Genomic DNA, 27,300 nt, shown 5'->3' with positions numbered 1-27,300 from the left:
CCCCCCATGCATGGTGGCCCCCCACGTGATGCTCAGATTGTCAGGAGATTTTTTGGTGTGTGGATGGTTGCCTTATTGACTATAGAGGCCCACATGATTGTGACACAATACCAGGCGCCTTGGGCTTGCAATTCCATCAAGAGCACATGCATGGCGGCCTCCCATGCATGGTGGCCCCCCACGTGATGCTCAGATTGTTAGGAGATTTTTTGGTGTGTGGATGGTGGCCTTATTGACTATAGAGGCCCACATGATTGTGACACAATACCAGGCGCCTTGGGCTTGCAATTCCATCAGGAGCACATGCATGGTGGCCCCCCGCGTGATGCTCAGATTGTCAGGAGATTTTTTGGTGTGTGGATGGTGGCCTTATTGACTATAGAGGCCCACATGATTGTGACACAATACTAGGTGCCTTGGGCTTGCAATTCCATCAAGAGCACATGCATGGCAGCCCCCCACAATTCACACACGATGGTTTGCATGCTTTAGACCGCAACAAAAATGGTGCTTCTCTATTGCATACAAGCAGGCAAGAAGCTAGACAGTGGTAGGATGAGGCTTGTAGGATGAACCATCTCGACACTCGAGGGGTAGCCTAATCATTAGAATTGATAGTGTCATCTGTTGGCTGTCGCTTTGGATCCAACTTCACTAGCCAATGTTTGATGTGGCACTGGAGGTGTTTTTATCAGTTGGATGGTTGCAAATGCATGTTCTTCTAGCAGTCGGAATCCAAGTCCGAGGCAAAGGACTCCATAGTCAGAGTAGAAGAAAAGCAAGTTTAGGCTAAAGTATGTCGAACAATCAGACTAACGAACTATCCTCATCCTGTCGCGGCGGCAGTGGTGGTGTGGAAGGATGACATAAGTAGCCTTAGGCCATGGCAGGTGCACATCCATAGAAGTTGAAGATTCCACATTGAATCTGATTCCAAGAAAAGGAATTGGTCATATTGCCACTATTGTGAGGCACATGGGCATGCATCCAAATATTTTCCAAATCCCCTATGTTGCCACTATTGTGAGGCACTATTGCCATAATTATGAGGCACATGGTCATGCTTCCAAATATTGTCCCGATCGCATATGCTCAGGATGTGGATGGAATGGCCATTGCAAGAAGGATTATCCATTATTCTATTGCAATGAATGTAATGAGGTGGGTCACAAGGCAAAGTGTTGTCCTCTTGCTTTTGAGGGAGGAGTTAGATTATCTACCTGATGTTCTTCATGTTTCCACATATGCTTGGGCTAAGGAAGTGATGAGTATGTAAAAATCTAGTGCATGGAATAAAAAACATGGGCAGCAATGTAAAGAGCATATGACATGTCAATTTTTCAAAGGGAAGCATGCCAATTGGGTGTGTGTCATGATGAGGTTTGATACATTGAAGAAGCAACTTAGTGATTTGTATTTACACCTAGAGGAGAGAGAGAAGATGAAACCTTGGTCATAGAGGAGTTCCCGATTATGGTGAGTTCTAGAATTGATGGGATAGATGAGGTGGATGAGAATCCAAGTATGGAGGATGCGAGTGACCATGATAGCCATAATGATGGGATGGATATGGTGGGGGTTGAGGGTGCAAGGAAGGACTAGGAGTGCCAAAAGAGCCAAGAGTTCTTGGTGGTTCCCAGAGTTTGGTGGATGGTTAGGATTCTCATGATAATGTGCACATTGTGGAGTCTCTTCTTGTTGTGAGAGTACCACAGGGCTTTTGTGGTAGGTCTCTTGCATATATTCTTGTAAGAGAGGAGAAGGATGTGTGATTCATTTTTGGTGGAGTCTACTTCACCACATGATGTGGTTTCAGATATGGTTGATGATAGCCATGTTTCTTCTAATGTTTATGATGATACTTTTACACATGATGCAGTGATGCATGGGGATATGGCGGATGATGATCTCATCCAGATTCTTGATGATCTAGAGGAGCTACCTTTGGGTAGTATTGATGCAGATATGATGAGTCTCTTTGACTCTATTTATGGTAATCAAATTCTTCATACGGGTGTGAAGAATTAGATTGAGTCTATTGACACAGTAGACTCACATTGATGAGTCTACTTCACATGATGTTTGTGATCCACATTTGGAAGTTTCGTTTATTAAACCTACTATGCATGATGGTGGTGACCACATTGATGTGATTTTATTTGATGGTTCTATAGGTTCTCGTGATATTGATCTTCATGTTGATCATGTTAATGGTGTTTTTATGGATCATGCATTGTGCATGGATAATGTGCTTACTTGTGATGATTCTTTTTATCATGATGATGGTGATGCAGTGATTATGCAATTTTTGCTTTCTCTTCATCATGGTGGTGATGTTGCCCATGTGGATGTTGTTTCTCATGATATTATTTTTTATGATGCTATGGTGATCCATGATGATCTTCATCAGTGATGTTTTATGCATGATGGGATTCATGTTGATGGAGTTTTACATGTGATGGAGGGTTTATCCCATTAGTTTGTGAGGCATGATGGGGCTAATTTTCCTATCCATGCAAAATTGGGCTTACAACTATTCATAGGAGATATATTCAGCTTGTTGCCTATAATGGGTAACGAGGCATGGAGATCTTTATGGAAATTTTCATATGCTCTTTTATATGATGGATGTTCAAGAATATGCTTATGGATTATATGTTGTAGCAGGAGGGTATGGATTTTTCTCTGCTATTGGCATGTGGATATTATAAATTTATGGTTCTATGTGTTTATATTCTTTGATACTGATATGGGAGGTATATTTCTTGAAGGCCCTCCTTATGCTATGCCGCGCATAGGGAGGAAGGAGAAGATTTATTTTATCACCTTGATTGATGACACACATGTTATTCATGAGGATATTTATGTGGATCATATTCATGGATGATCATGATGCTTGTTCTTTTGATGATAATATCTTTTATGATGCTATGTCCGGGTTAAAGTATTATGATGCTCTAGATGATATTAGGCTATTTTTGGCCTATGATGCAGATGCTGGTGCTTCATGCAGATTTTTATGTTTCACTCCATCTTTGGAGTACGGATCTTCTCATTGATACATGGTTTCACATATTTATATTGTATGATATAGCATGGTATCATATGTACATATTGTTTCTGCAACTTTGCAGCAAACCAATAAGTAGGCATACACAGTCAAAATTTGCACTTCCACAAAGTGGCTATGAAAAACTTACATAGCTAAAACAAGGCCCAAAATGGCCTCGAAACCAACTTTTGAAATCAGTTGAGTTTTTGGTGTAATTAAATTCCCCTTTACTTCATCATGAAGGGCGGCTCTAGATGTGGTAGTGCACCCTACAGTTGTGCCTACCTACTTCTCTTGCTTAGCAACTACTTGTAGAGATTTGCTTTCAAATCAAAGGGAAAGAGATGGAGTTACCCTTACCCATGTACCACTTCCATTGCTTGCCTCTTGAGCTCCTCACATAAACCAACACTGATACCATAAGAAGAATGGGGCGAGAGGGTGAGCTTGAGCTTCTTATAAGAAAAGCACACACACAAGAGTAGATAAGTGCACAAGAGAGATGGATGGCTAAATTATCTTCTCTACAACCATAACATAAAGATAGGAGTACATACTATGAGGTAAAGTACTCTCCTACGATAACATACAAAGGTCGGTCCATAGTGTGAACTTGACTACATGAGCTATAACTATGCCATAACTCTACTACCACAAAGTGGCTCATACAACCTATATACCATTGGCAACATATCACTCATAATCTTACCAACTATGCTAGTGGCATAAGTGTGGAGCTATCATCCTAGTGTGTCACCCATATTTGCAATAATTCTGAGCTCGATATCTTAACCAAGGGGAAGAGGGGGTGTGGCTGACATGCTAACTGAGGGTTGCTATAGGAGGTTACATGGATGATGTAGGAACCATAATATCTCTGTTATTTATATGTAAGGTAGGCAGTGTCCATGGGTAGGCAAAGGAGACACATGGCTAGTGGAGGAGGAAGACAATGGAGTACATGCATGGAGGAGGAGGAGGAGGAGGAGGGGGTGTTCAGTAGGTCACTACTTGCATGCGGAGGGTGTAGCTGAGTAAGTGGCCTGTGATATGTTGAGTCAAGCATTTTAGGCAAGATTTTCTTAAAATTGCTTGCATGCGGAGGGGGTAGCTAGGGAGAGTGACCCGTGACATGTTGACTTATGTGTTTTAGGCAAGATTTGCATGGTGATCTGCTTCTCTCAATCATGCTCAGGTTGCACATGTATCTCTCATACAAGGCTAGTATAACACTATGATCGACATAACTCTCTTTGTTTCTCAAACACTAACTTGAATTTATTTCTGTAACTATTATATGAGCCTCCCTCTCTCTCCCTCTCTCTCTCTCTCTCTCTCTCTCTCTCTATGTGAAACCCTTGCTGGGAAAGAGCAAAGGAAGGAGTGTTAGAGATCAGAGAGACCTCCCTCTTTGTGGCTCTCTCTCAGGAAATATCTACAAAGGGAAGGAAGGGGTGAGTTGTTGTACATGTTTCTTACTTTGTGTGGCTCTTTTTCAGGCTCTCTAAGTTTTTGTACATGTTTGTCAGAAAGACCTGTCTTTGTGTGGCTCTCTATCAGGCTATCTGTAAAGGGAAAGGATGGGGGATGCCTATAAAGAGAAGGTAGGGTAGATGCACTTGTTATTGAACTTCAAGAGTTCATTCTTTCTGGCTCTCAAGTTTCATAGAAGTACATAGAGGATTTAGGGATTTTGAAGGAGATGAGGAGCTTGTGCCACTTGGCGATGGTGGTGAGAAGGAGGGAGGAGAGTGTGGACTTCCATGTGGATATAGCAGGATTAGAGATTTTGCATTCATTAATGCCACGCTAATTAATGCAGTGTAAAGAGTTTTTTTAATGTCTTTACCCTCCAAGTATTACATTGTAGGAGAGGAAGGAAGAACACATGGGTTGCAAAGATCCTTGGTTCAATTCTTTCCCATCACTCCTCCGAGGTACAAAGCAGCAAAGCCTATATTGTAAACCGAAAAAGGGTGTGCATATTCACCCTATTTTGCTATACATTTTAATTAATTCCACTTACCTGTGGCACTAATCAGCATAACCTTAGAGTACCTAAAGGAAAGACATAAGTGAATCCTTTAATTTTTCCAAAAGGGACATAAAGAAGGAGATTTAACATTATGTTGCCTTATTCTTTTACAAGCAGCATTTTCAACACCATCACAACATAATATATGCAAACTGAATAATCTGAATGATTCAAAACTGACATTCACCTTATATTGATTTAAAAGAAAGTCAATTTATTTACAGGCTATTGTGGATGATTGACAATAGGAGAGAACAAGCCCAAACCATGAACATGTAGAAAACAAATAAAAACCGCTTTGATAAATTACACTATAACCTAATTAAAGTACTTCTTTAAAGAAAGCAAGCGCCATTATTTGATAAGTCACATATTTTCTAGCAGTAGGAGAAAGAGGGATGAAATCTTCTCCATTGATGATTGCTTATTTGAACTTTGCAGTTCTTTCACACATAGACACGTAGTTGTTGTGTTGTAGTCTTCTTCTAGAAGAGAATCTTCTTCAGCATCAATTATTATTAAGTTTTAATGACTTCCTGGCTCATTATTTTCATCACTATTACAACCACTACCATGATTCTCTTCTGCTTGAATATTTTTTGCATTGAAATACCTTATTAATGGCATGTCCATGTAAAGATAGTCTCAATGTCAGTGCATTGGGTTAAGTTTAGGATTTTCATCACTTTCTAGATTGATGCAAATCATCTTCTATCCATACTATTAGTTGGTTTAGGTATAATCCATTGTGCAATAGGATAATATTTACTCATGTGTATCATTTGAAGTAGAGCATTTTCTAGTGCCATGCCAAACTTGTTGGGTATATAATTCCCTTTAAACACATATGATGAGCACTTGAAAAAATTCACTAGTGATACACACTTTATTCTTGAGATCTCCTTGACCATATAGGGCGTATAGGTGGTGGTGGCCATGTGTTATTTCTTCACATGAGACATTATGGCAAAAAAATATAAAGTGGATCTTATGAAGATCCTTCATATAGTAGCCAAGTATACCCTCAAAAATGTATATACAGATTTGCTACAAGCCTCTAAACATCACCTGAAGGAGGCTTGTTACATTCCTTCCTCGTATCTATTCACTTATTTGTAGTTATATTAATTAAATGCCAAGTATACCCTCAAAAATATATATACAGATTTGCTACAAGCCTCTGAACATCACCTGAAGGAGGCTTGTTACATTCCTTCCTCGTATCTATTCACTTATTTGTAGTTGTATTTGTAGTTATATTAATTAAATGCCACTGACATGGCATTTAATTAATACAACCTTAATACTTGAGCCCCCTCCTCTCTCCTCCTACTCCCTCTACTCATAGAGAATGAACCCTTGAGGTATTTTATAGAGAATTGTAAGACCTTAAATAGAAAGGACATGGGTGAATGCATGCAAATATAAACGGCAAGGAGGGTCATCATTTCTTTGACTTTTTCAAGCATGCAAATAGAAAGGGCAAGGCGCGTCATCATTTCTTTGACTTTTTCAAGCATTACTCATTACATACTAAAATAAATCTTAGAAAAACACTCTTGCTCTTGAAAAAATCATAGAATATATTTTTGATGGAAATGCAAAACATTATTTTGGTGACCAATTGCAATGTAAAGATATTTTGACAAATTTTTGTTTGGTGTGCATATTGACAACTTTTTGTTCGGTGTGCATTAATTAGCTGCATGCCTGTAGCTAATTAATGCAAAGTTAAAGTTATTTACTATGTTAGCAAATAACCTTAAAGATTTATTAGACAAATATTTAATAAACCGTTCACAAAATTAAAGCAAAAGCATCATAAGACTATAAGATTGCGAAGAAGACATTTATTAACGGATGAGATTTAAATATGGCACGAAAACATTACATAAGCACCCAAATTGAAATAACAGCACACTGACAAAAGACTATAGAAAACATGCCTCTTCCTCTATAAGACCAACATATTTACAAATGGAGGGTGACAGTGGCACAAAGTCATCACCATCCACTATTGCTTTTTTAAAATTTTGTGTTTTCTCCCACACTGACAAAGTAAGATGCACTATAGTCCGGTTGTGCATGGGGCTTCATCATCTATAATGGTTACTGTGACTTCCAAGTTACATATCACTATGTGCTTCATTATTCCTTCCATTCTCATCTTCATTGATGTGTGCATGTTGGTACAATGGATCAAAATATCTACCATCGGGCGTGTTTAAGAAGAAAATCTCATCAATGTCCATGCATTGTGTGAGGTAAGGTATTTTCATTACTTCCCAAATTTCTTCCTGTCGACCTTCTTCTACTCATCTCATTTCCCATCTTCAATATTATCCATGATGCAGCAGGGTAGTACTTGCCTATGCGGACCATCTTCAAAAGTGTGCTTTGAAGTGATGCACCAAGTTTGTTGGATACATAGTTGTCCATGAAAACATATTCTCTCTCAAAAAGGTTTACAGGTGACAAGAAAACTTTATTTTTTAAATCAACTTGACCGTACAATTGTCGCCCTCTCGTAATTTCTTTTGCAAAGATATTGTGTGAGAAGAATTTGAAATGTGCTTTATGGAGGTCTTTCATGATTACTGACCTTACCTTCGAATGTGTCTATTCGAATCTGGCATAGACCTAAACTACACATCACTATAGCACCCTATGGTTTATAGAAGTCCCATCCCAAGTATCGTTTGATGACTTTGCTGATGTTAATATGTTGATGAGCGACGGAGCCATGATACTTATGACCATCTGAAAATGGAAATGATTTAGAGTACCTCCTTTCTCAAGCATGAACAAACCCTTGAGGCATTCCATCCTCATGAATTCTTCCGATGTCCTTGTTTCCAATGGCCACAGTCTCACAGACACTTTAAGCAGCTTCATCCTCTTCTCTACTGGAAACTTTGGAGACTTGTGCATAGATGGCTCTGACTCCGTGTGCTTTTGATTTTGTTGTGGACATTGATTTGATAAAGGTTTTTTACCTTTAAGAGGATCCTCGGAGGAGCCTTAAGAAAAGAAAAAAGCAAGAAAATCAGTTGAGGAATAAGAAAATGAGTGATATACATGCTTTATGTTGTAGCTTCATGTTTTGAAGATGCCCATTAAATATCAATGCTACAAATAACAAACTCAACCTTCTTCAAAGGTGAAAAGTATTACATGCATTCCAAAGCTATCAATCTTTTAACTTTTTTATTTATTAATCAAATCGGGTGCATATGAATCCAAAAAGAAATTAATAGCCACCTATAATGCATTCCAAAGCTATCAATCTTTTAACTTTTTTTATTTATCAATCAAATCGGGTGCATATGAATCCAAAAAGAAATTAATAGCCACCTATAAAACATTTCCTTGATATTCATCTATTTAAAAAATCAAACGATAACAAGTGTCAAAATAAAAAAAGCATGCACCCAACAAGTAACGATAGCCTTTACAAACAATATATTCAAATTGTATAAGTAGCATATGCCTTCTAAAGGCTACTAAAAAACATTTTAGGTGCATGTATATTATGGCCACACCTAAAAAATGTTTCGTCTGCATATAGTATTATGAGCGATTATTACATGCATGCACCCAGTTAATTGCAACAAGTAACAAGTAATGACAGCCTATATGCAGCGATCACTACATGCATGCACCCGGCTAATTGTGCAACAAGTAATGACAGCCTATATGCACCCAAATCCTACATATACCTTCTAAATGATACTAATTAACCAAACGAGTGTGATTATTTATTTACTAGAGGAGCGTGCTAATCTATGGTGGTTGTGATTTTTTATTGCTTTTGATAGTTTGGCAGGCTTGTTTATGAGTTATCTGCTCCAATATTTAATAAGAATACAACTCGTATAGTGAATTAGGTGGTCATACATAGGAATATTACATTACTAGATTATGTAATTTTTTTAAACTTTATGCATTCTGTAAAGTTTCCTACGTGGATTTCAATATATATATATATATATATATATATATATATATATATATATAACAAACAAAGAAACAACATAAATGTAGAATACTAATTCTTGAATATAAACAACAATTTGAATCTTATTTTTGCATGGGTTTTCTTCTATCCTTGTGTGTTCTCCATTGAGAGTTTGATAAATCCAAATGGCAACTACTGCTTCGTCAAGTGCATGTGTGGAGATGTCCTGAAAGAGACGGAAATACCACTAGATTTAGGAAAGATGTTAGTAAGCCAAGATTTTCTTGAGCAACAGGTTTCATATGTGTATTGCTTCAAGAGCTTCTATGCAATAATTCAATGTGGTATCAAAAGGGTTTTAGAGGCATTAACAGGTCAGATAGACGTGCTAAAAAATACGTTTTTTTTTTTGCTTGATAGCTCCTTGTCTAGAGAGTATGTTATTTATTTGGATTTGAAAATAGAGACTTCCTCCATACAGACAGTAGAGTTGAGTGATAGTAGAAATTTTGAAAATGAAGAACTGCAAGTAGAGATGGCAAGTTCATCAACCATGTACATGTCAGTGAGTGACAATAGTAGAGGAGATGATGTTAGTAAGGATTTCCCTCAATGTCCTCCAAATATCCTGGGGGATAAAGGTAAGCAAGCTCAAATTCACAGGCCTGATGAGAAAAGCTTATCCCTGTCTTGCTAAAGAAGGCAGCTACCATACTTAGGCAGTACATAACCAAGTTTCATACAAGTCAAATGGTTCAGTAGTTACCTAGGTTTTTTGATGAAAATTTGGTTTTTGAGTTTCCCCCTCATGATGATGAGAGAGTAGACAATAAAATGGATGCAATGCAACATAAGTATGATGGGCATGTTTGGACAAAGCCACATACTACTAACATGGCTCTACCAAACATCAAGGTGAGAATAAGCCATTGCATTGGACACCTTGAATGTTGTAGGATAGTCAGTTCTTATTACTTGAACCATGGAATATACAATAATGCTTTCTTCAAAGGATTTTGACTAGAAGAGTTGATTGAGGCACTAGAGAAGCAGAATAAGATTACATGTACCCATTGCAAAGAAAAAGTCTATTGTATAAAGGACATGTCCATAAAACTAGCTTCATTATTTGCCACTCCTCTTGTGTATGTGCCCTTGGCTAGCACGGTAGCATGTGCAACCCTAGATTCCCAAGTTTGGTGAGAGATCGAAAAGGTTTTGTTATTGAGGGAATATATCGGTGTAAAGATAAGGTATTTGCAAAGATGCTGTACCTCATGCTTAAGACAAAGGACGGTTACTTTCAATCTTGTGCTGCTATCTTGCACTTGGTAGTTTCTTACCCAAGTCTTTGTCCTCTAGTCACCATGGAGTTTTGAGATTAGTAATTGACACCTTACCTTGCATGCGTGATGGATCATCCTCTAGCAATCTTTCATGCAATGAGTTTTATGACCCATGTTAATAAAGAGCTTTCTGTAAGTGAATAAAAAACAACTTTTTATTGCTTTCTCTAGTGAGCCATTGTGAGGGAATTAGGAAATTGGTATTGTGCCCCACTTTACAAGTGTATGGAGTGTGTGAGTAATTTGTTGATGTGTGTTGGATCTCCACATATATACCCACTATGCTCACTCGTGGATTCACACAGTCCATGTGCTTCTTGCCTTGCTCAGCTTGCTTCGTTTAGACCATGTCATCTATCCATACTATCAGCTAGTTTAGGTATAATCCATGATGTAGTAGGATAATATTTACTCGTGCGTATCATTCGAAGTAGAGCATTTTCTACTATCATGGCCAAACTTGTTGGGTATATAATTATCCATAAACACATATGAGCACTTGAACAGATTCACTGGTGACAGACCCACTTTATTCTTAAGATCTCCTCCACCATATAGGGCATACAAGTGGTGGCCATGTGTTATTTCTCCACACGAGATATTATGGCAAAAAAATCTGAAGTGGCTCTTATGAAGATCCTTCATGTAGTAACCAAGCATACCCTCGAAACATACCCTTGAAAGTGTGGATACAGATTTGTTACAAGCCTCTCCACATCACCCAAAGGAGGCTTGGTGCATTCCTTCGTAGTATCTATTCACTTATTCATAGTTGTATTAATTAAATGCCATTGACGTGGCATTTAATTAATACAACCTTAATACATGAGCCCCCCCTCCTCCCTTCTTCCTACTACCCCCTCTACTCATCGAGAATGAGCCCTTGAGGCTTTTATAGAGAATTGTGAGACCTAAAATAGAAAGGACATGGGTGAATGCATGCAAACTGACTTTTCAAAGCATTAATAATTACATACTAGAATAAACCCTTAGAAAAACACTCTTACTCTTGAAAAAAAACTCACAGAATATGCATTTTAAACCTTTGTGAGTTGATGTCCTATACTTTTATCATCTGCATTTTTTTGATCCTACGTTTCGCACAGCAGATCGTTGTAAACAAGGGTAGGATCCATGGCGAGCGGTCTAGTGCCGCCTTTCAACAAGGAGACGGCCATAGCCAAAGTGCAGAGAGCTGAGGATCTATGGAACACAAAGGACCCCATAAAGGTGGCCCAGGCCTACACCATGGATTCAGAGTGGAGGAACAGGGACCTTTTCATACGCGGGCGGGAGGCCATTGTCAAGTTCCTGGCGGACAAGTGGGAAACGGAGAGGGAGTATAAGCTGCGGAAACGCCTCTTCTGTTTCAATGAGAACAAAATAGCTGCAGAATTTGAGTATGAATTTGTGGATGCGAATGGGCAGTGGTGGAGAGCCTATGGTATTGAACACTGGACCTTTGATAAAGATGGGTTGATGCAGAGGCGAGACATGTCTGCTAATAATGTTCCCATCAAAGCAGAAGAGAGAATGCTTAAGTGATTTGATTATGATATGAAGCAAATAAAGGTATGTTGATCTCTCTTCATTTGTTAGACGATTGACTACTTAATCTCTGTTTAATCACTTGCATATGGAGCCTGAATAACCTCCTTAATCTCAGTTTAATTGCCTTCTTATGAATATTCGTGATATATAAATCCTCTTGTGGGAGCTTTTGTTGCATGTCTGATGCTCATGGCATGCACATTTTGTAACATATCACCGTATTTTTATGAACATCAACCCATACATCTGTTCATAAACACATGAACATGTCACATACCACATACCTCATCATGATGCCGCTCCGTAAACACATCATCTAGGGTATGCACAGAGGATCTTATGGGACTGCTGCAATTGTGCAAAGGGAGTTCAAGTATGCTGCTATTACGGCTAATATAAACTTGGTGCTTTTTGGACTTCTGTATCAACATGGCTGTTATGAAACCATAGTACACGTACATACATGAGTATACATACACGTGCATACATGCATTCATGCATGTGCATACACACTTATACACATATATACATATACAAGCATACATGCATATTCAAGCCCATCCTGATTCCTTTAGATGGTATTGCCTGAACATCATAGGCCATTTTCATATCAACATACGTACATGCATATGGGGTGTACCTGATGCATAGGCTCCCATGGTGAAACTATACATGTGCATATGGGGTGTTACATAATGTGCAGGCTATGTTGATGCACCTCTGCATATGGCAGGACCAATTGCTTACACATGATGTCTATGACCTCCTCAAAATGGCCCTCCTACTCTACTGGTGGAAGTGGGATTTAGAGCTTAAGCCTCCGTACTCGAAACATTTTGTTATCAAAAGGAGAGGCCTTTGGTTTCTATTACAGCAAGTGCTCAATGGTAACAAACATTTGTGGGATGCAGGTAGTTCTTAAAAAATGTTGGCATGAGTGCTGAGTGACTGCACTTCAGGGGGCAGCAGAGCGGCTCCCAGGTTGGCTTACAGTAAGATGAGTAAGTGGAGACCATACCCTGATTTACTATGTATGAGCATTTTCAATTTAGCTGCTGCTTGTGCAGTGACTCGATTAGCTGCTTCTCACCTCAACCTCGTTGAGATGTCTTGCACCACCACCACTAGATGAGGTGATGTGTACGCGGGGCTCTATGCTCCCAAGTTGTTGTGAGTTTGTGTATATCTATGTTTCATGCAGTCATAGTAACCTTCGGGTAATAGGTGTTTAGCTACATCTATCAAGGTTATGGCATCCAAGGAGACAGCATTTAAGGGTATGGCGCGGATGTTAGTGTGCAATGACAGCCATAACTAGGCAAGGTGATCTTGTACGTATGCGCTATTGCTTAAAAAGTAAAAATCAAGATGTAGATAAGAGAAAGAAAAGATTCACCAAAATTGTAGACAAATATGACATTTGTACTTGGTTAGATTTTCTCCTAGATAACCTTTATATATCCTTAGGCGACTCTTTATTTAAGCAAGCAATTGGTATTTCCATGGGTACCAATTGTGCCGTCTTTCTTGCTAAGTTTTATCTTTTTACTTATGAGTTTGATTTTATGGAACGTCTTATTTCTGCCAATACTTGTGCAGTCTTTCTTCACAAACTTTGTAATGTGAGACGTTTTGTAGATGACCTCTTCATTCCCGATATTCCTTCCTTTCAAGAGTTTTTGTATATCAGTCCATTTCCTTAGGTGGAGGGATCTATCCCAAGGAATTTTGCGAACTTAACCGCACCTCAAATAGCGATAGTTGTGCTTTTTTAGACCTTAAGATCACGCAATCATCTTTAGGCTTGATAGTAGATATTTATGACAAACGCCTACAACTTGAATATGCTAACTTAAAGATCATTCGGATGCCACACTTTTCTTCCAATATTTCTGATATAGCTAAGTATGGTGTTATCTTCTCTCAACTTTTTAGATTTTCTCGTCTTTGCTTTACAAAATTTGCCTTTATCTTTCAATCATGCCATCTTATTTTGATGCTTATCGTTATATTTTCAATAAGATTTTGAAAAAGGTTCGTTCTTTCATGAATCATAGTAAGTTTATCTCTGGTATTTCAGCTTTTGGAATGTTTAAAATGATAAGGAGTAAGTTTTATAGAAGTGGGGAGTTGAAAAGCCCACTTAATTCATAATTCAATGCTCGCTTTTTTGTAAAAGTGGCTTGTTCTAGCTTAGAGTAGGGTTTGTTGTTTTTAGAGTAGACCTTGTTTAGTCTTTTTGTAATTCTTTCTCGCTCTAGCTTAATATAGACTTAGTTTGGTTCTTTCCTATGTTTTGTGATTCTTTGTTGTTATACCGCAGACTTTGAGTGCTAGTCTCTATCATGGTTGAGTATGCCCATCAGCTCCGAAGAGTGATAGAAACTTAGTTGGCTGGTTTTATAAAGCATGCTCTTTTGGACTAACCTTATACAAATGTGTACCTACTCTTGGGCACTAATGACGTGAGTAGAGATGTCATAGCTTATTGTCCACGTTATGCATGATAGAGTTGATGAACCTACACTTCATGTTCGGACAGACATTGGAGTTCATGGTTACACTTTTGAGTCCAAGTCTTTTTTTATAGTTTAGCTTAATGTTTGGTTCTAGCTCTTAAGTGCTTTAGGTCTAGTGTTTACAGTTCTCTGTTTTGCTATTTTGTGTTGTTGTTTAGTATCTCAACTCAAAAGATTTAAGTTCTTATTAAGAAGAAGTGTGTATATGCTTTTGTGTGTGTGTTTTTTATTTTTTAAAGTTTCTTTCATTCATGTAATTGTTTTGTTTTGTTTTCTTGTTTCTTGTTTTTTGTTTTTTTGTTAATGTCTTAATTAAAAGTCTTCGTTTGATATTATCTTTTGATTTCCTCTCCTTAGTAGCTAGGTTTGTTAGTTTATTTATTTATTTATCTTTCAGGTGCTTTGTTTTTGTCTTTGTCCTCTTTCACTATTATTTCTTTCTCAAATCTCTCAATTCGTAAGTTTGGATTTTTCTGACCTTATGAAGGTATATGCACTATTGTTAGTGTGAAATAATTCTCTGCATCCTTAGAAAGAGATGAGAATGAGCATAAAGAGCATGCACACTAGAAGCATTTTGAAATGCTACTTCATGATGCAAGGAGTCGAGACGGGTGGAAGGTGGGCATGGCAGTCACTAGATGAATCATGATGTGATGCATATGTAGGGCTCTAGGCTTTCATGTTGCATTGTGTTTCCATGTATCTATGCTTCATGCACTTCGAGTAATTTATGCTTTATACAATCATAGTAACCTTTGGGTAATAGCCCTTTAGCTACATCTATCAAGATTATGGCATCCAAGGAGGTAACATTTAAGGTTATGGTCTATGTTAAAAGTGTGCAATCACACCCATAACTAGACACGGTGACCATGCTTTATACATGTGCTTTTGTCAATGTAAAATAATTGTTTGCACCCATACAAAGAGATTAGAATGAGCATAAAAGTAGATGCATTCTAAAATGCTACAACTTGTTGCATGGGGTGGTGATGTGTGTTGGATCTCCACATATATACCTGCTGTGCGCACTCGTGGATTCATACACAGTCCACGTGATTCTTGCCTTGCTCACCTTGCTTCTTGCTTAGACCATGTTATGCATTGCTTGTCTTGTGTGATCAGGCTTAATTAGTTTGTGCTTCAAAGCTTAAGATCCAAGCTTTAAGGTCGCAAGGCTTTCACACCAATTTAGGACAGTCGCTCTCAAGCAAAAAAGGCTTTGTACACTCTATGAAGATAGGATAAAACACATTCTTAAATAAGTGCCTACATAACTCCTAATTCTTGTGAAAAAAAACGAGATCACAAAAATTCCCAACATTTAGTCCCCTAAGTTGATCAGTACGCATGTACTTGTCACCTTAGAAAAGCCTCCTTGTTTGCCTTGTCCTTGGGGATCGATGACAAAAGCGCAATGTTGTGCCAAGTCCTCCAGTAAGTCATTATAAAAAACTCCATCTTTAAACACGAGCCATGCAAACACGATCTATAACTCTTGGTCCATGATTGGAAGGTGGTCGTATCAAGTTAATTCTTCTTGGGTCAAAATTCTTTGAGAGCCATGGGCAAGTGAAACAAATCATCCATGGCCACCCTTTTGATGCTCCATCATTCGTCCACGATCAAAGACAATCCTTGGGTGAGCCACTATATCCACAAGGGCATCGTTCTCATGGAAAACATGTTCTTGAACATGATCTTTGAGACTCGAAGATATCTTAGAAATCCCAATATCAAACAATGCCACAGGATTACAGGCTCTGGCCATGGGCCTTGTCTCAATCTTCTTGGTCTTTTCTAAATGCTCTAGTTGCTCAAGGAGGTCTTCAACTCTCCTAGTTCTTCATGTGGGATGGTCTTGGGATATGCAACGTGCTCAGTCTCGAAGAAGCAAGCATTTTCTTCTATCAGTTGTTTTTGGAGGATTATTAAAAAGTTTGCGGGCTCATAAGCTGTGCATACCTTCTCTATTAACTTTCGATAGGCCTTGGCATGGTCAGTCGCATTCCTGTGCCCTCGAGCCATTTCAGATCTGCATGGCATGTAGTCATATCCATTGGCACTCTAGCTGTGTAAACTTTAGTTATAAGCTCAATGCATGATTCATCTAAATCCATCAGTGTCTTTTTAAATAAAAGTACCCATGCAATGAAATTTGTTATCATGGGATACATTTTAGCTTGATATAAATCAACAAAGTTCTACAAGGCAAAGGTCCCTTGAAAGAACATCATGGTTACATGGGCTTCGAGTGCATGGGGTACCTGTTTGCATAGCTTGGCAAAATGCAATCGGGAGAGGGGCTCGTTCACAAATGAATGCGAGGTCTAAGATGTATCTAATCAGCTTCATTTGATTATGTTAGCTCTCACTATTGCATATGAGGTCAAGGAGCATCAAAGCTACATCTTTTAAGACTACATCTCTCTCCTCATGACTATCGGTAGGAGTGCTTGGTGTTGAAGGCTCTTCGGCATGTTTTGGTGCATCTTTTAGGGATTGCAACTCCTCTAAAGCCTTTACACCGTCATCCTTGACCTTTAGCTGCATATCTTTTGTATTATGCTCTAGGGCTCTTTGCATTTTGTCTGCTTTAATCTGCATTTCGCTAGCCTTGGAGCATGCTTCTATCAAATATGTGTCGCATTTGTTGACGATTTGATTTTTTTGTTGTATAAGCTTGATGGACTTTGGAAGAACACTTCGATAGGTGTTCTTCCAGTAGGGCTATCTTTTGCATCTACTAAGAAGACACTTTCTCCTCTACCTTTGCTTTTAGCTGCTGCATCATTTGATCTTCAAGCACAATCCTTTCCATGCAGAGGGCCTTAGCCTCTTGTGCATGTCTTTGCTATGCACTTCGTGCTTCTTGCAATAGAGTCTCATACATTTGCACTTTTGTTGCATGAGATTGTAAATGTTGTAGGGCATTGTACACTATTGCTTCAACACACCCCTTGTCTAGCCTTGGGTTTGGCATGACAACATAGTCAATGTCTCTTGCATCTAGCAATTGTAGCTAGGTAGTTGTAGGGATCCTTTAATCCATCAAACTTTGACACTAACTTGGATATATGAGAGGCTCTAATCCTTGGATGGCCATGATTATATTTGTGTCTCATTCCTCTAGCCAGTCTAGCCACCATGGGACTGACATCAAACACTCTCTTCTCATGTTGGTAGGAATACGACCTCATGCTCTAGCTTCTAGAGGCTCAATCATAGCTCTAGAGCCATTGGGGCTACATATCTTGGTTTAGCTCTGGGGGTACTAGTGTGTAGGCTGGTCCCTTGTACCCATAGGTTGATACTCCAACTAATGCTTATGGTAAAGGTTTTATGGGAGCACATTGGCCGTATGTGTCACTGGATATCCCACTGGCTACTGGTAGGCTTGTAGCTATCTGGTCTTTCACTTTTCCATGCTCTTTGAGTTGGTACTCTGTGGGGTTAGCTACCATTGCTCTTTTGAGAGATATTGTCTCTCTTCAAACAACAATATTTTTACTCGTCCTTTCTTCTTTGATTGAGTGTAATGAGGAAGGAATCCGAAAGTTGGCGTCGTATCTACGACCATTGAATGAGAATTCTTGCTCTTCAATGGAACTGCTTCTTCTTAAAGTAATTTCCTCTTGGGAGGTTTTCCTCCTCTTTATCATGTTGTCCTTACACTCTAATTGGTACGATTAGTGTAACGTCCTTGTGCCTAGACCTTTTAGTATTGCTTGCCTCCTTGGCAAGTCTTTGGGTATATGTATTACCTTCTTCATCTGCATAAGTCTTTGGGTATATGTGTTACCTTCTTCATCTACATAAGTTGTTTGGTCCATGGTTGGTTTGTAACACTTGCTTACTAGGGGTACTTTAAGGAATCGAAAAGATCCTTGCAAGTTTCGAGGAATATTTATGATAGTGTAGAGGTTGCTTGAGGCATCCTCATACAACATTATTCCCTCATTGTTGACTCTAAGTCTCCTTACAAAGAATCTATCAATCATATTTGGGAGCTAAGTCCTCAATGGCTCTGTTTGAGCTCTGGTAGCTTCTTGCAATCTCTTGGGCCTTTCTGTCGTCTCAGCGGCCCCATGGCTAAAGGTCTAACCCCTTTGATGTTCCCGATTGGGATATACAGCATCTCGTCGAGTCTAGATAGAACTCTTGGTTTTCACTAATCGTCAATACCGCTCATGGGTTTTCCCAGAGATTTGGCCCAATTATGTGCGATGGTGGTATTGGTCATCTCTCTAAGAGTATCCCATTTGTGTCAATGATGAAGACTAGAACTTGGTAGTCATATGGAAGTCGTAGCATTGTAAAATGTGTGCTTCACGGGTCCCTGTGTTACTAGCATGGCCTCTAACTCACATGGTCCTTCTATCACCCGTGGCCTTATGGCTTGGGGCCTTTTATCTCCTTCTCCAACGACTCTCCTATAAAAGCTGTACGCTCTCGTTTGGCCATTTCTTGCATTTGGACATTGAATCAGGCTAATGCCCCACAACTCGATCTGGTTCTTCATGTGAAGGATTGATGGTCTACATCCAAACTAAAATCTAAATCTACACATAAGCAATGCTACCAAATACTTTTAGATGCCCAATGTCTCGCCTATATTCTGTAAGGCGCATCTCTGGCGTACTCTCATGTATGGTAGCTGTAGGTGTCTTGTTAAGCAAATACACCGCTGGGCATGCTTCTACCCAATAAAAGTTTGGCATGCTCTTCTCATTTAGCATTGCCCTAGCCACATCACCAATGACCTAGTTTTTCCTCTCAGAGCAACACCATTTTGCTAAGGTGTGTACCTGCATGAAAGCTGCCTTCTAATGCCATTCTTCCTCAAGAAGTCCTCAAATTCATGTGAGGTGTGGTGTATTCACCACCTCCATCTGTCCTCAAGCATTTGATCCAACAACCATATTTCTTTTCTGTAAATGCTTTGAAATCCATGAACTTTGCCAACACTTCACTCTTCTCTTTAAGAAAGTAGATCCAAGTCATCCTACTATAATCATTAATGAAGGTTACATAGTACCTACTGCCACTAATGGATGGGCTTTGTGCAGGCCCCCATATATCACTGTGAACAATATCAAGTGGCCTGCTACTCATGCTGGCTTCTCTAGGAAATGGCAACCTTGTTTGCGTTCCAAATTGGCAAGTATCACATACATGCATACTCCCATCATATTTGAATGTGGGCAGTCCACCAACTATGCCTCGTGATTTCATATTCTTCAACTTTTGTATGTTCACATGCCCAATACGTTTGTGCCACATCTCAATATCCTGTACCACAATACGGATTTTAGTAAACATAGCCGACTTCAACTCTGGAATACCTACATCTAATTTAAATAACTTGCCTTCCTTCTTGCCCTTATAGCAATAACTCTATAGCCATTCTTAAAGTCTTCAATGAAGCATCCATGCTCATTGAAGCGTACTTGTAATCCTTGCTCAACCATTTGACCAATAGAAGCCAAACTCTTTGTAATGGAAGGCACATACAAAACATCTGACATAGATTTCACCTCCCCATTATGCATCACCAATGGCACACTCCCAACATGAGTGATAGCATGCTGAATGTCATCACCTATCTCCACATATCCTTTTTCATCCATTGGTTTCATATGCTCAAACCATTCACCATGGCAATTCATGTGATTTGATACTCCTGAATCCATATACCATGTATCATCACTGTCTCCATGTGCCATCATGGATCCCAGTATATGCTTCATTGCAAACAAATGATTTGCATTACCATCATGACTGCTAGATGCAAAATTACCACCATGTGTATAATTGCGACCATGTGCTCTACCCCCTCTTAAATCATGCAGTTTACGAGATAACAATAATGTGCCATGTGATCAAACTTTCCACAATTGTGACAATCCACATGCTGCATAGATGATTGTTGGCCTTGCCAACATCCTCTTCCATGCATTACCACGACCTCTTTGAGGGGTATAACCACGACCACCTCTAGCACCGAATGATAGCTGAAAATTTTGTTGAGACTAGATCCTGCCAACCACCACGGCCACCTGCACCTCCTCTTGGACTGAATCTCCCCTTGCCTCTAGCACCACGATAAGTGTAAAATGCTATCCCTTGAATTTTTATTTGTGCTAGATGAGGCACCTATTCCAAGTTTCATATCTTCCACAATAAGCAATGAAATCAGCTCATCAAAGTCTAGGGAGTCTCCACCCCTCTAACCCTGATAGAGGTTTCAAATTACTTGTACTCTTTACCCAAGCCATTCAATGTAATGGCTACCAAGTCATCATCATCCATAGGAGCACCAATAGATGCTAGTGCATCAACACATTCTTTAATCTCTTGCACATAATCATTTACACTTTTATTGCTTAAAGTCACACCATGAATCTTCTACTTCAATTGCATCTTCTATGGTGCTATAGTCGTATCATACAACTTTACCAAAGTATCCCATGCATCCTTGGAATTTTGTGTCCTCTATATGGCATAACATGGTGTTTGTAACACATATCGAGAAGTATTGCAACACTTTGAAGGCTCTCTCTCTGTCCAATTTTGATGTGTTGTAATTTGGGCAGGTGTTGCATTCATTTGGGGAACCCTTGGCTCTGCCTCATTGCATGTCACCAAGTTCCATAGGCCTTTGTCTTTAAGAAAATTTGTCATACGATACATCCAAATGCGGAAGTTGTGTTTGTCAAACTTCTCACCAACAATTTTATCAGGACTGTCACTCATTTTGTTTACCACAATGTTCATTGAGGATTTCCAATAATCAACTCAAACATGCACATACACACATAAACCTCGGCACCAATGCTGTCCACAACACAGCCCAAACTTTTTATAGTGATAACTTCTTAGACTCAAAAACACTGTTTTGCAAATGTTGAAAATAACATGGCGCTACTCACAAATTCTGAGAAATGCATCCAAAATAGTCCTTCACTTTTTAGAAACCTTTAATTTTCTTGTATTATGCATACAAGATCATCCACATAGCATTTGAGCTCAACTATGCACAAATAGTCCACTTGGCCTTGTTGACGGGTTTTTTTTTAGCCTTCCAATCTTCCAAAACATTGGGAAATGATCAAATCAAGTGTGGATGATATGCATTAACATCCATACATCCTCCATAAAGCATGTAAACACCATCCGAACTCACAAAGTGCCAAGTACATGCCAAAACTAGCTCTCTATTTTGGTCGAAAACCTATAAACTGTTAATTATCGGCACTAATCCACTTCCAATTCACTCGATATGCATCTGAATCTTAGGCCCAGGCATTCATTGGCTTCATATCAATGTCCTCTAACTCTGTATGCAAGGAATTACTCCAATTGTGAAAGTGGAGGGAGTAATTAGTAATTTAGTGAGGCCCTGTTCACTAATCAACACTATTAATAGCTCTGTTAATCGTGTATTAATCAGATCCCTTTGCTCCATTACACTCAAATTAGGGCTTTGGGTATTATAGTTGCCATGGGACCATTTGCTAATGTGTTTGAGCCACCAATGTGTACCAATGGTATAGTTTTAGCTCCCAACAACCAATAGGCAATCTGCGCTAGCTTTCTGCCCTATTCTTTATGATAAACAACAGCTCCTAAGATCACAAATTCCTTGCCAAGCCTTCTGAGGTTTAAGTACATTAGTTATATTGACCATTCCATGCTTCAATGGCCACCAATATGGCATTCTTTGTCATTCTACACATAGCTCAAAACAGCCTTTCACAAGCCTACAAATTTTGAATTTTTTTTTTCAACTTCCAAGTGTTTACTGCATGCCAAATCAAGTATTTGATTGACAAGCTCACTCCTAATGCTCATACATCAAGTACATATGAGTGAGCTGCCAAACATGGGTATATAATTGCATCCAACTTCAATGGAGAGCTTCAAAAACTAGATTTTTCCTTTGCTTGGGGTAGCCACTCTTTGGCTCCAATCTCACTAAAAACACCTGCAATCCGTAGAGGGAGGCTAGATCTTCTTACCCGGTAGGCCAAGCTCTCAAATCTAATGCCGATGTGTGTGCTCCACAGCTTCTCTGTGCTCCAAGCTCCAATGGTTTTCTTCTGCTTTGTTTTTCCCTCTTCTCTCACTCACTCACAAAACCCTAATAGAGAGCACCAGGTTCTGATACCATGATAAAAGACTCATAAAGAGAGAGCATACACAGCAAACCCTAATCCATTAGTGTAACCCTAACCAAGGAGGGAAGCCATATCCACTTTCACACAATGCATAATAGAAGAGAACTACACACCACACACTAAATGTGTTGTGTTCACACACCAAATAACCCCATCTAACGTCCACACACTGTGGCCAGTTGGTGCGGCCATTTATTGCCACACACATGCTGCTATCTACCATGCTAACACATATCGTACCTAGATCTAGCTATCATCGACCTTGTAATCTCAACAAGGATGACCCAGGCAGACACCTCCATGTAGATGCAACAACTGCATACTTTGAACAACCACCACTAGTAAACACAAAAAAGAAGAACTATAACACTCAAAGAGAATAGCTGAATGAGCACATGTGGAGCACGTAGCCTTTACCTTTGTGTAGGAAACAACACAGCATTATTCTTAGGCTTTTTGCAAGCTTGACGACCTCAGAATTGAGGGAAGGAAAGAGAGAGAAGCCTGGTGGCACGTAGTGGCCAGAAGGTAAGGATAATACCTTGCAAAATAATCTATACTTTAGAAGCACATATGCACATTAGAGAGAGATCGCAAACAAGAGCTAGTAGCACACGTGGCCACCATCTCGCCATGCCAAGAGGAGAAAAGCAGCCAATGAATACCTAATCAAAGGATAAAGGAAAGGAAGATAAGGTTGTTGTGGTTTAAAACAAACTTGAATAAGGACCACTTCATGAAAAACAAATAGTTATCATGGAAGCCATATTTTATACATGTATTTTTCCTTAGCCTTAAAAATTTGAGAAAATATCAGCTTCAGAAAAGCCGTGGATTTTTGGACCACATTGGATGAGTGCCCTGCCCTTGCATTATGCATAAAAAGGATTGTATTTTTTCTCACCCAAAATTATGAGGGTCCCCTGCTCGAGTCTATGGGTGCTCAAAATGGTTTGTAAATGTGGTGTGTGTTGAGTTGTGCATGCATAGGCGTCGTACTTCATGGGTTAGTTCCCACCAAAATATTTATGTTCAAATTGGACTCAATGGTTCCGCTGTGAGCAAGTGGGCTCAAAATGGACTTCGTGTCTAGGTTGGCTAGACACATACACACACATTTGTTAAACACTCCAATTTTCATTGAGGGGGAGTGTTGAGATTGGAAATGCCAAATTGGTTGGGGGTGAGTTGGTCAAATTGATTGGAGAGATTGTATGCACACACCCAAGTTTACATTGAGGAGGGGTGTTGAAATGTGCAATGTAAAATGAATGGGTATTTGGTTGTGTGTGAATGCACCCTAGAGGTGCAAGATATTGTGGTAAGATAAATTGTCACATAAGTTATGTGAATGGTGAGAGCCACATAAAAGAATGTGGAAAAGGGATTTCCATATGACATAGTGATTGGGTTAAAGTGGGGGTGATTAAGAAGATCCAAGCGATGGGTTGTACCATTGATTAGGCTTGCGCCAACCATGCACATATCTAGATCCTCGACATCATCTACCACCCCTATCAAACACAGTGTTAACAGGATCCCAGGATCCAATAGAAGAAGACAAAGCACAAAAAGAAACAGAGAGAACACGCAACCCGATGACTCAACATCCGAAGCCAAGATACCCATCACGGTGTCTTGACAAAGATGCTAGAGCTTCATATTCATCGACATACAACATCTCAAAGTGCAATTAGTCTCCATGCATGTTGCCTCCTTGTCCCTCCGGGATTGCCCCTTCACCATTTTCTTACTAACATCCTTGTTTTACTAACCCCTTCTTCATCATACCACCTACCACTAGGATATTGGTCATTAAGTATTCCGTGCTAGTCTACTCATCCAAGTACTCTAACTCCTCTAATGAAGATGTCCTGCCTCAAAGGCGACAAAATAAATAAATAAAGAGTACTACTAGGCACATACAAATAAACAAACTCATAAGAGCCCATCACACTACTTGGATACTTAATCGTCATCACCAATACTCCACTAACTTCTTTCCATCTTACTAACTCCCCCACCCACTCTCATTTCTAGAGAGACAAGAGAACCAACCAAGTACGACACTCCCTCGTGTGTGTTAACAACCCCTCACTGACCACCATGAGGACGCGATCGACTTTAGGAAGGGGAGCATGTTAACCACATATTGGTTAACACATTCCTACAACAATTATGTCCGCACACTTATATAATGGACACTAGTACTATATATTATAAATCCCATCATTTGATGAGGGAAACACCCTAAAGACGCTCCCAAGTATTGAGCTTCAAAGGACAGATAAGAGGATCTTGGTCAGTTGGCCAAGCCATAGAGAAAAGCCTTGTAACTATGTTTTGGGCATCCCAGGTCACTTACTCCCAGGCGGCGACCTAGTGGGAAAAGTCTTAGAACTATAAAAAATAATTTCTCTTGTCTGTAACTCATTCTCCCATTTGTGCAATAGAAGTGGAGTGATCTCTCTGTCCCTCTCTCTCACAACTCTAATCTACCATGTGTGGTGTGCTTAGGGTTAGAGTTTGGGAGTGATTAGTGCAGTCACTTGCTCCCTCTTGCTTCCTCTCTCTCTCTCTCTCTCTCTCTCTCTCTCTCTCTCTCTCTCTCTCTCGATTAGGCTAACCAATGCGATCCTCTTCCGCGGATATCTCACATGATCTTTGTGAGAGAGCTTGCATCACCCATTGGACTAGAGCAACCACCTCGGTGTTACAATGAGTGTTGCGGGAGAATGACGGTGACGAGTAGCTACAGTGGAGCTCTTGAGCCTAGCTTGAGCTCGGCAGTAGATAGGCAACTTCCTACGACATGTTAGGGTGTTAACCACATATTGGTTAACACATTCCTATGACAACATCCTACGACAACTATGTCCGCACACTTATGTCATAGGCACCGACACTATATATTGTAAATCTTGTCATTTGATGAGGGAAACTCCCTAAAGATGCTCCCAAGTATTGAGCTTCAATGGACAGACAAGAGGATCTTGGTCAGTTGGCCAAACTATAGAGAAAAGCCTTATAACTATGTTTTGGGCACCCCAGGGGGTCACTTACTCCCGGGCGGTCTAGTGGGAAAAGGCTTGGAACTATAAAAGCCAATTTCTCTTGTTTGTAACTCATCCTCACATTTGTGCAATAGAAGTGGAGTGTTCTCTCTCTCCCTCTCTCTTGCAATTCTAATCTAGCATGTGTGGTGTGCTTAGGGTTAGGGTTTGGCAGTGATTAGTGATAAGTGCTAATCACTTGTTCCCTCTTGCTACCTCTCTCTCTCTCTCTCTCTCTCTCTTTATTGAGTGATAAGGCTAACCAACGTGATCCTCTTCCGCAGAGATCCCACACGATCTTCGTGAGAGAGCTTGCATCACTTGTTGGATTAGAGCAACTGCCTTGAAGTGACAATGAGAGTGGGAGGACGGTGATGACGAGCAGCTATGGTGGAGCTCTTGAGCCTTAGCGAGCTTGGTGGATAGGCAGCTTCCCATGACATGTTAGGGTAGGGATTCCTTAACAGCATGTATCTCTGCACCCGGATCTATGTTGCTCATACCTCCATTTCCTCATTGCGAGAGTGCGGACATACTCTTCTTGGGACCAGCCTTCTTAGCTTTTGAAGTTGTTTTCCCTACTTTAGGATCACTGTTTTGTTTTGTAAATGCCATCTGAAAATTAAAATGAGCATTTACACATTAGGGCCAAAAACGTTAAAAAAGGACCACATTTTAATTTCTTTTATCAGATTTGGATTAAGCTTTGGATCAATAGAAATGCGACATTCAACATAAATATGACATTGGGTGTCATATCCACTTTTTACTAACTTCACTAGTTTTGGCTATTTTAGTGGGTTATCACCACTTTAATGTGATACGGCGCAACTATTTCAACGTCACTTTAGTGGGTTCTAATTTCAAGGGCCTGTCCCCACGTGCCAAATGTCAGTACTTCAAAAAGAAAAAATTTAAAATTAGTAAATGCATTTGAAATTCCCTAATCTAGAGTGATTGCACCTCTTTTTAGTCATCTTTTTACATCATCCCCCCCTCTATTCATCATCTAACAATGTCGAGACAACAGTCTAACCCGAGGTGCACTCCTAATGCCATTTCATCATGCATCCTTCATAATGTTAAAGATGATCAGGGTATATGGAAATGTATAAACTTCAAATTAAACAATTGGGTAACTATGCAACCATCATGCAAAGGTCCTCATAGGATAAAAAGGCAAAGAAGAGGCTTATTACAATGCCATTGGAAGGGACATATCTTGGAATTCAAGATAGCAAAAGATGGGTGGAAGGAAAAGGTGCAACATGTGTACATGAGACAAGCAATATGCACATGCATCCTTCTACTCTAGCATCTACATTGCAAGCTCATTGTAAGATATTTTTTATAATTTTATTTATGTTCTTTATGATTTTATGGTTTATTCACATGTGTTGTATATGTGATAGATGTTTATCCATCACAACAAGCATTGAGTGGCAACCTGTGGAGTCATTCACCGGCACTTTTGAAGCCATGCATGATGCTGATCTTGGGAAAGTATTATTTTTTTTATCAACGATCTACTTTTTTCATTAACAAACATATATTTTTATACAACACTAAGTATATTTTCCCTACAAGACTAGAAGCTTATAGA

General features: G+C 39.5%; 1 protein-coding gene across 1 annotated transcript; it reads left to right on the top strand.

Moving 5' to 3' along the window:
- The first annotated feature begins 11,427 nt into the window (after positions 1 to 11,427).
- LOC147622073 (uncharacterized) lies at positions 11,428 to 13,441 on the top strand. The gene is made up of 2 exons (XM_086823167.1): positions 11,428 to 11,963; positions 12,854 to 13,441. The coding sequence occupies exon 1, from the start codon at positions 11,526 to 11,528 to the stop codon at positions 11,934 to 11,936; it is 411 nt and encodes a 136-aa protein (XP_086679293.1). The 5' UTR covers positions 11,428 to 11,525; the 3' UTR covers positions 11,937 to 11,963; positions 12,854 to 13,441.
- The last annotated feature ends 13,859 nt before the right edge of the window (positions 13,442 to 27,300 follow it).

This window comes from Cibotium barometz, chromosome 29, assembly GCF_041138505.1.
Source record: "Cibotium barometz isolate CiBa-2024 chromosome 29, ASM4113850v1, whole genome shotgun sequence".
In the NCBI taxonomy this organism is placed as follows: domain Eukaryota; kingdom Viridiplantae; phylum Streptophyta; class Polypodiopsida; order Cyatheales; family Cibotiaceae; genus Cibotium; species Cibotium barometz.
The sequence above is the reverse complement of the archived record's forward strand: the minus strand, read 5'-3'. Positions and strand labels throughout refer to the sequence as shown.